At 40.0% G+C, this 10170-nt stretch overlaps 1 protein-coding gene across 1 annotated transcript in view; it reads right to left on the reverse strand.

The window, feature by feature from the left end:
• Positions 1-3051: 3051 nt before the first annotated feature.
• Positions 3052-10170, reverse strand: part of FAM83D (family with sequence similarity 83 member D) — an 8156-nt gene continuing 1037 nt past the window's right edge. The window contains exons 2-4 of the mRNA XM_072403714.1: positions 5589-5756; positions 4497-4621; positions 3052-4261 (exon numbers count right to left, since the gene is read on the reverse strand). Of these exons, the coding sequence (XP_072259815.1) occupies positions 3334-4261; positions 4497-4621; positions 5589-5756 (1221 nt within the window). The 3' untranslated portion in view covers positions 3052-3333. The remainder of the gene's footprint in view (positions 4262-4496; positions 4622-5588; positions 5757-10170) is intronic.

Raw genomic sequence — 10170 nt, forward strand, 5'->3', positions numbered from 1 at the left:
ATAACCTTTCTTTTGTTTTGAGGTGGTTCCGGTCTCCCACTGTTGTTAGTTGTTTGTAGATTTATAAATTGTAAAACTTGTATATTTAAAAATCACCCCTTAAAATTGAAGGTCCCTTGGAAAGCCTTTAGAAAAGGCCCACGTCGTGCCTTTCCTACAGCTATGACCTCTGAGTTGGAACACAGGCAGTGGGCTGTTTATCCCTGCAGGTCTATGATCACAAACTTGCATTGTGGTACACTTATACAAGTAGTTTAGAAACCACTTACTGCTAAAAAGTTGAACTATTTTAAATGCAAATTTTATCTTATTCATAAATATTGGTTTTATGGAATCATTTATTCATTGATATAGTTGTTAAACCACTGCAAAGCTTAATTTCCAGTAAACATTCTCCTGCATTATCACCAACTGGCAAAGGTCAGGTTCATGTCAGGTGAGAATCTGATGTGTACAGTGGTCGCCTGACGCCATTTATGGATGTGTCTTGATGCATCCATAACCAGCCGACGGAGAACAACTCAATGCAGAAGAGTACAGCAATGTGCAGCTCACTCACTCCCCCCCCTCCCCTCTCCATAGAGCAGAATGGGGGTGTGTGCACGGCACTGTTTCATTCATGTTACTCTTTTGTTGGTGAAAACAATCGCGAAAGCTTGAACGTGCAGCCTAAAAATGGAATTGATCCAAAAGTTGAGCTTGACTCTTCATAAGCCCTAAGTTGTGATGGTTAGCCTCAATGATCAGTAGGGAGGCTCAGGAAGCCATAGAGGTTAGGTTAGTCTTTTACAGAAAAATCAAGATTTGCATATACCAATTATATGAACATGTAGCTATCACTGTAAACATGACTTAAGTTTTAAAAGTTGCTCAGGTTTGTACTCAGTTTATTGTAATTGCCAAACCAAGTGAACCCAACCTGATGTGTTTATTATAATAGGTCTCGTTAGAACCTCATACTCATCAAAAAGAATTATATCAACTGCAAGTTTGGAGCAGCAGTCATCCTTCTGGTGAGTGTAAATATTTAAAGTTGGAATATTATTTCCATTTCCATTAAACAATTGTGGCACACAGTCCTCTAGAAGGAAAACTTCATATCGGTATCCGTAGCGTCATTGTTTCCACTAAGCCATTGTGGAAAAGTCGTTAACTGCCAGGCTTGTTTAAAAGGGCCTCTGACAACTTGCAGAAGAGTCTTTGTTCTTTTTACAGCTATAAACCTTTTACTACAGTGTTTCTCAACCAGAATTCATCCAAAGGTTGCTAGGGGTTCTTTGAGCAATGAGCAGTTTGTACCTCAGTTCAGTTTAACTGACACCAATGAACTTTTTAGCTATCAGTCTTCCAACTGACCACCATGCTAATATACCGTGAGCTATGGATGTAGTAATTATAAAAGGAGTTTTGTAAAGATCGGAAAGTTATTTTAAGGATTCCCCGTGTTAAAAAGGTCCAGAAATTCTACTATATGAGGTCTTTATTTCTTGAAAAAAGAAAAGGTGAATGAAAACTAACACACTGCCTTTTTTTATTTTATTAAGCCAATCTTTACAGCACATAGAATTAAGACAGCTAATACATAGTGCTACAACATGAACCAAACAAAAGGTCCATACAACAAAACCCCTATTTTCCTGACATGCCAAGTAGTAGAACCCCTTACCACATAAAATGACTACCTTAATGTAAATATGCCTTAATATATTACTGTACAGCTAAGACTGATCTAAGTTGACCAGGCAATCAGAGAACCATGGAAAATCTCAGGTATTAAAGAAAAGCCATCTAAATGGGTAATGGAAACTGAAGTGGTTTGGTTAGAATGACCTTTTTTCATTCAGGTAGTACTCACGCTATAAAATCCCATGAAACCCTGTTCCAAAATAAATAATATAACTTATACCTATTTCAAGGACCACATGTTACTATTACAGTGGTAAAAATATACAAGTTGTAACCCAAATTTTCTTTTATTGCACAGCACAGCCAAATGATCAGGTTTAGTTTATATAACAGCAGGACAAAAGAAAATGGGCCTGATTTATTAAAGCTACCCAGGGCTGGAGAGAAAACACTTTCATCAGTGAGGCTGATTGATTCAGCAAACCTGAAATGGTTCTGGTCTAATATTCAAAACATTTGCTACCAAATAGTAAATGACTTTGAAGGAATCCATTCCATATTTGCTGGATCACCCAGCTTCACTGATGAAAGTGTATTCTCTTCAGCCTTGGAGAGCTTTATTAAATCAAACCTAGTGAGCCAATTCTACCATGAAAGCATGGAAAAAGCCATCTGGTAAAAGTAACGTTGTCTTGCATATTAAGGTCTTCAATATTTGACAATTTCTTATACATCAATGCTATATATCATTGGAAGAAGGTTCAGTGAACATGTGCATTCATTGATATTATAAACATGAAAAAAATAGTTTTGGAAAAAACCAACCTTTCCAAAAAAAAAGCGCTGCAGAAAAAAGTCAAAATTGACTCAGGTGTATAGTGTAGGTATTAAATCCACTACAGGTTAAATGTCCTTAATGCCTATGCTCTATGAAGGTGGTTTGTAGCAGGGATTTAAAAGGAATTTTCACCCTAACAGGGTTTACCTACTTCAAGATTTATCCTTACTGCTTCCTTTAGTGAAAACCTATTTAATTTATTTTGTCTTGGTGAAAATGGTCAATGGAAACATAGAGAGATTGAATGGTGAAGTGGCAACAAAACAGCATTATAACTTGACAAGGGTTCTAAGCCATTCAGAGAAAAAAAAGACAAACTACCGATTGGCAAATGGGGGTGCTATAACTCTCAATTAGTTTGGCAAATGGGGGTGCTATAACTCTCAATTAGTTTGTGGGCATAATAAAAACAGATTTTTTTATTTTTAGTCAATCAGGATATACTTTCCTAATTTGTCTATGAACCATAGCTAAGTGATAAGCAAACATCAACATCAAGATCCTAGCTCAAGGATCTTTCAATTGACCAATAGTAAGTCAAACGAGAAAAAGGGTTATACTCCCAATCCTGGAAACTGGGCAAGATTCCTATTGTGTTGTAATGTTGCATTTAGTTATAGCTACCAACAATCAAGCAATGCAGGCACTTAGATTAGAGAGAGTTCTCATACAGGTACAAGGAAACAACAAAAAAAAATAGTGTTATAGCTGAGTCTTAGTAGTACAATCAAAAGAATAAAGTGCTAAAATTACAGCAAAAAGTGGTGAAGCTAGAGAACAACATTATAGTTCACCTAACATCTGTTTCAAGCTGTTGGTTGCAGCTAAAAGACGTACCATATTTACAACAAAACACTCAAGGCCTGGTACTAAATATGAGGTCCAAAACGAACACCATCTCTGAGATTAAGAAGACTACTATGCATTGCATCTCTTCGCAAGCCATATGCTGGTGGCTCACAGTTTAGGAATGAGCTGGTAAATCGATTCCTCCTGGAGAGGATGGATACCATATGATCAAGCTTGGACCGGATAGAGGTGTAATGTATTTGACGGTCCTTGCCAAGTTTCTGGAAAGAGTCTCGCATGGTGTAATCAGAGCGGTTGAAACCACCGCTTGAGGAAATAGAGGTGTTGGATCCTGTGCTAGCAGTGGAAGCGGAGGAGGACGAAGATGTGGAGGATGTAGAAGAAGAGGACAACCTTGCTGTAGAGGAAACAGATGTGGTTTTGCTTAGTCCTGTCGACTGTTCCTCTACTTGATTTGTCTGGGTAGTTGCAGATCTTGAAACCATCACAGTTTGGGTAGAAGCTATTCTGGCAGAAACTGCAGTTTGAGTCCCAGCTGTTGAAGTGAGCACATTGGTCTGCGTAGTTGCATCTACTCCTCTATGATTCCACCAGCCATCGCAAGGCTCAGTCTGGGTGGCCACACTTTCTGTTTCCTTGAGACCAGATATTATTTCACAGTTGTGCAACCAGTCCTCATCAGAAGCTCTAACCTTACCTGGAGTACCAACATCTTTCTCTAAAGCGGTTTTGGTTTCAGCAGCCCCTCTCTTGGGCGTGCTTGACAACTTTGCCTTCTCGAGCTGCAGGAGATTTGCTAGAAAAGGCTTCCTTTGGGCTGCAAGAACATTGGTTACAGAGCACTTGCGTATACTCATTAGTATCTTGGTACTAACTGGCTTGGACTGAGCATAAAGAATTCTGAACTGGAGGTCAAATTTTTCAACTATTTGTCCTCCTAATACTACAATATTACTGCTGTTCAGTTTGCCATCCATCCAGGTAAAACTGTGGAGAGATGACAAAGCAAGTTAATTGGTAGAAAGAAATCCACATACTAATCATAGCAATTATTAGCTGTGACTAAACCAACATAAATGTTTTTTGTGACAGTAAATTTGTGCTTTTCATATTATAGTACAGTAGCAAAATGGGTACTATGTTTACACAAAGTAAACATTGACATTCTAGGGCGCAGATATGACAACATTGACTGGCTATAGTACACGTGCTAAGACCACACCTGTAACTTCCTGTGGCAACCTTCAGGCCATCAACAAGCAGAAATTTTTCACGAGCCTTCCCAACGATCTTGGCACCAGACCTGGTATAATAGTTGTTGCCCGTTAAGGTACGAACTCGCATATACTGTAGAGACAGTGCATAAAATGATTTATAGTATAGGTATAGAAACAGTCAGTAAAAGCTACACATTTTAACAATTGCTTTATACTGCTAGCTCACCCCTACAATCAACATTATATACATTAACCACAGTATCCAGCTATTTTGTTGTAATTGTTACAAACTGCCAGTCCTCTGGTTACAGGGAAGCATGTGAACTTCTCTGATTGCAATTCATGTTACACTTACCTTTTTCTCGCTAAAGCCCAAGTGCCTCTTCTGTGCGTGCAGACAGTTCTGAGCCTGGACACGCTTGCTCTTCCAGATTTAATCAATATCGCCCCTCCTGTCAGCCAATCAGGAAATAGCCTCTTAATCGCCCTTGGCTAGTTAGCTGGCTCAAACACAGAACTCGGCGTTCGTGCAACGTGTCTCCACTAGTGCAGAGCTCTCTGCTAAACATTTGCTTTACACCTTTCTGTTAATTGAGTGCTTTCCCAGTCCAGCTCCTGTGGTAACCCCTTGTCTCCCTGTCTCATTTCCTCTTCTTTTTCCCCGTGTTCCCCTGTGTCTGCGGTGACCCGCGTGTCCCCAATGTCTCCTGTGTGACAGTTGTCTATTTCCTGGATTTCTGGTTCTTGACCCCTGGCTTTGTTTCTGACCTCTCTTGCTTGCTGCCTGCCTCAACCCTGGCCTTCCTTGATATTCTCCTGCCTACAGCGCAACATGCTCACCACTGAATAAGACCAGGCTGCTGCTCGGATCCTGCACTTTAACCCCCCTTAGGTTAACACCACTACTGTGCAAGCCATAGCACCCCCCAGAGTTTCCATCTCTCCAAGCGTGACAGTTCAAGGAACTACAGGGTTTGTTGTTTGGAGGAACAGAACAGCCAAAGACTGGTATTTTGCTCCCAACTGGCACCCTAACAGCATGTTTAATTTCTGACTTTGACCGGTTAGAGTGACAATCTGGTCTAGTTGAGACCTACCGGTTCTGCCTCAATTGAGACTCCAAGGTTTTGGCACATAGTAAGAAAATGCAGCAGTTGAGATTCATCCACCAAGATGTATACTGGAACACGCCGTTTTCTGCAAGCTTCATGCATATCACGAAATATGTCATTGTCTGTAAAGGAATCCATAACCACTGCGATCACCTGCAAATAGTAAAAAAAGATCCATTATCCAACTAAAGGCTTAGTCAGCTCTGATATTTTGTAAGCTTAATAACAAAGTAGAACTAAAGAATGTTGGACTTTTCAGATTCTTGTACTATTCATGGATACTAAAAATGACGGTGGATCCCCACCACCACCTCCACACACATACCTAATTTCCTCTATAGATTTGAACAAGCTCCTACTCCTAGTATATTCTATTGCATGCAGGTCCCCCTCGTGTCTATTGGGAGTTACTGTTCAGAATCTCATTCAAAGGACCTCTACATCTACATGCTTTGCTTTGACTACTGCATTTACTGCTTCCTCATGCCATTAAGCCTAAGTGGTGACACTACATGTAGCTTTTACCTGCAGCAGCCCCATAGAGATTGAACTGTGGTGGCAGTGCGCGGTTCAGTGCCACCCACTTTTAAATCTGCAGGCTCTGGTTCTTTGAGAAATTTGAGAAAGTGACTGAGCGATTGTTAAGGTGGCACTTGCTATGATCTGCACAGGATGTGCAAACACTTCCAGGTATTTACAGACAGCACAGAACTCCCCATGGCAATGCCTGCATCTGGTTTCTTTCTAAAAGGACAGCACCATCGTTGTTCAGGCACTAAACAGCATCTATTTTCTAGATGGATAGTCTGGCACAGAAAGGACAGTATCATGTAAACCCCAATAGGTGTGCAGCTCTTGGCTACTTTGGCAGACACAAATCAGCACACGCACAATACAAAATTAAAAGCGGAGACCTGAGAAAAGAAAATAAAGGTTTCCTCCCGCCAGCAGAACACTGACATCATCATTTTAAACCTGGCAAGTCACTAGGCTGGAGTTCAAAGACTTGGTGGCGTTCAAAGGGTGGCGTTATCATGTTGAATAGTTTAAATTATAAGTAATATTATAAGTATTATCTTTTGAAAAGAACATTACAAATTCAAAATACCACTGTGTAGATGAACACCTACCTACCTACCCAGCCAGTGCTTCTCTTGCTTTGATGTTTTCATTAAACAGATTAAGGTTTTGCAACTGCTCACCACCTACTTCCTTTGTCTACAAGTCCCATGTCCTCACAAACAAATGTAGCCCGATTTATCCAAGCCTAGAGATCCTGGGGGGATCCTGGGGGATCCAACCTAGAAAATACTTCCTAAAAACTATTTACCATTAGTTGGCAAATGTTTTTAATCCTTGACCAGATCCAGTTAAGGTTTGCTGGACCACCCAAGTTCTAATACAGAGCTTATTAATTCAGCTCCATGATTTCCACTGTAATGCAAGGATCCTGGCAATTGTGGTCTGACATCTAATTTTCGCCTTACTTTGGGTGTCCCGTCACATCGGATTTACCCTTCCAGTAATTGAATTTAAAAATGAAAGCTGTAATGCAACATATTTGGCCCAAGAAATATTCTATCATCTTGCTTCTATACAGCGTTTTCACATACCAATCTGATTGATATTAGAATTTGTCCTGTTTAATTTTGGATTTGGTTGAACTTCTATACTATATCCATGACCATTTAATAATTCATCCCCCCTAAAGTAAGCGTCAGGTAGTTTATTTTAGGAATTATATATGATATAGATGATAGCAAGACTTCAATATTAAAAAATTTTCACTGGTGAAGTCTTTTTTTTTATAAATTGATCATTTCTGAATGCTGTTCTTTCAGCCCCACATAGCAGCTGCTTTTGGAGGGGTTGATATAATTGCCCTCCGGAAAATAGTTATCATTCAAGCCTGATATTAAAGGGGGACAGGTGAGCAGAAAGAATGTGCACACACAAAATGATGCATCAATGAATAATCCTGAGAGGGGGGTGCCAGCTGCCTTTAAATTGAACATGTTAAGGCAAAGAACAAGTTGAGTTGTAGGAATATTTTGAGTGGTGCAATCTCAGAGTCAGCAAGCCCCGAGGTGGTCCACCTATGTACCAAGTATAGGATAAGGGGAGTCTGACAAAATTCAGAGGAAGCCTAAGGCCCTTTTTAGATTTGCAAATTGATTCCGTTAGCTATTCCCAGTCGCCTTCTTCAATACCGTGCGATTTAACTCTACAGTAGTTGTGTCAACCATAGTTCAGTCACACTCAACCTCTATGCCATGTGGTCGAGGTTGGGGTTCAAAGTCTTCAGTAAATTGATGGACCTTTCTCAGTCCTACAGCAGCAACGGCAACAACTTTTAACTGCTGTGAGCTACAGTTGAAGGCAGTTGCATTCAAATCAATGGAAGAGACTCCAAGCATTCAGCAAACTAGACTGCAAAATCAACTGCAACTGCCTACACAAAAGTGGATCCAAACTGCTCCTATTCAGTTGAACTGAGTGGCAGGGAGAGCGGCTAAGTGGTGGTAAACCACTGTGGTCAATTGCAGGTCTGAAACTAGCCTAAAGGGTTCATGTTACATCTTCAAAATCTTTGTTTGTGTTAGGAGGGAAAAATAACGTATCTTTTACAGTGTAAATGTGATAGCAAACAAACTTTTCCCCCAAAAATAAGGTCACAAAGGAGCTTACACATCAAAGACACAAGTCTTGCAAAGGTATAATACAGAATTGTCAAAAGAAAAAAAAAAACAATTAGAATATACTTTACACACTTCCACAAATAGATTGGAGCATTTTCACCTGTCCCATGGCTAAAATTTTAGTTTATCCAGTCCTGTGTGCTACAAAAAAAAAAAAAAAGAACAGCTTTCCACCTGTAAAAGTTAGGTTTTTATGTTTAACTTATAGTTCTAGTATTTAAAGTGTCAGGAAAAAGTTCAGCAAATCGCCAATTTTAACAAATGGCAGGCTAAAATGTAATACATTTTTGTTTGGATACACTTAAACCATCCCATCCATTCAATGTCTATCAGACATACGTGCACTCCCTTGTCGTTGGAAAGGATCGTGAAAGATCCTTTCCAACGACAAAAATTGCAAGTGTGTACGCAGCTTTACATTGTTGGCCAGGGTTAGGAATGTCGCCCTTATAGATAGCCAAAAAGATCATTGGCGTCAGTTCAATTGACCTAAGAGGTGCAAATTGCTTATTGTTCAAAGAACCCTCAGCAACCTTTGGAACCCTACGACTTCACACAACTTCTGCTGAGAAACATTGCCGTAGAATATTTGCAGTGACTAAAATAATTATTGGGAGTTTTCTTTAACATAAGAATAGTTAATAGGATATTTATCATCTACCAGAATAATGTCCTGGTCATATTACAGGCTCAGTGAATGAAGTCAATATTGACTTGTTTTATTTAAACTCTTTCACTGAAAGAAAAAAAAAAAACTATTGCTAGGTTACAGCTCGATGTAAGGGCTTGGCTTAATGGAACAAGGAAAGAGGTGAATGGCCAGTTTGTACAGCAACACACCTTTGCAGATTGTCTAGACAATATAGGACAGCTGTTGATACATTTTGAATAGGTTTATGGCATTTCTTATCACTATCCGGAAGACAACACGGTGGCTCAGTGGTTAGTACTCTGGCCTTTGCAGAGTTGGGTCCTGGGTTTCAATCTCGGCCAGGACACAATCTGCATGGAGTTTACGTGGGTTTCCTTCCACATCCTAAAATCATGCAGTTAGGGTTACTGGCTCCCCCCAGCATTGACCTTGGACTGTATGAATGACATATGACTACAGTAGGGACATTAGATTGTGAGCTCCTTTGAGGGACAGCTAGTCACATGACTGTGGGCGCTGCGTAATATGTCAGCACTATATAAATACTGTGTTATAAGGGAAAGGTACAGCATTATAGGGCCCCAAAGGTCAGCAAAACTGAGAATCCAAGCACTGAAAATGTTCCTAATTCCTGCCCCATTACCATTTCGCACTCCTTTGCAATCTGTAGGTGCTCTTGGTGTCTTAAGGTTTAAGCCGACCATTCCTATTAATAAATTACCGCCACTACCTGAATCTCTACAAACTACATCCTATCAAGTCTGAAACACATTATTGGCATTGTCATAGCCTTGCACGCAAAACTTATAGTTTCTCTTTAATCCTTCAAGAAAAATTTCCTAAACTTGTCCTCACGTCCCACCAATGGAGCAGGATCTGCAGGTAACAGGGTAATTCATGTCTCAACAAGGCTACAACCTCTTGTTTTTGACACAATTGTTGGTTGGACTTGGGGACGCCTTTGTGACACCCAAATTATTGTACACAACACTTCCTAATGGTGCACGTATGTTTTAGGATTGATATGTATTATGAACAGCTAGCTCGGCCTAGGGCATTTAGAAAAGAAGAACGATCTCAAAGTGTAAATGACCGGACTGTCCCAAAAGTGAGTTCTGCACCGCAACTCCCAAGTTCATTGAAATGACTGGTGGGAGCACACAAACCAATTCCCCAGCAATTGATGTGATCAAGGAGATGGCATTAGTATTCAATC

The sequence above is a fragment of the Pyxicephalus adspersus genome, chromosome 3 (assembly GCF_032062135.1).
Source record: "Pyxicephalus adspersus chromosome 3, UCB_Pads_2.0, whole genome shotgun sequence".
NCBI classification, from domain to species: domain Eukaryota; kingdom Metazoa; phylum Chordata; class Amphibia; order Anura; family Pyxicephalidae; genus Pyxicephalus; species Pyxicephalus adspersus.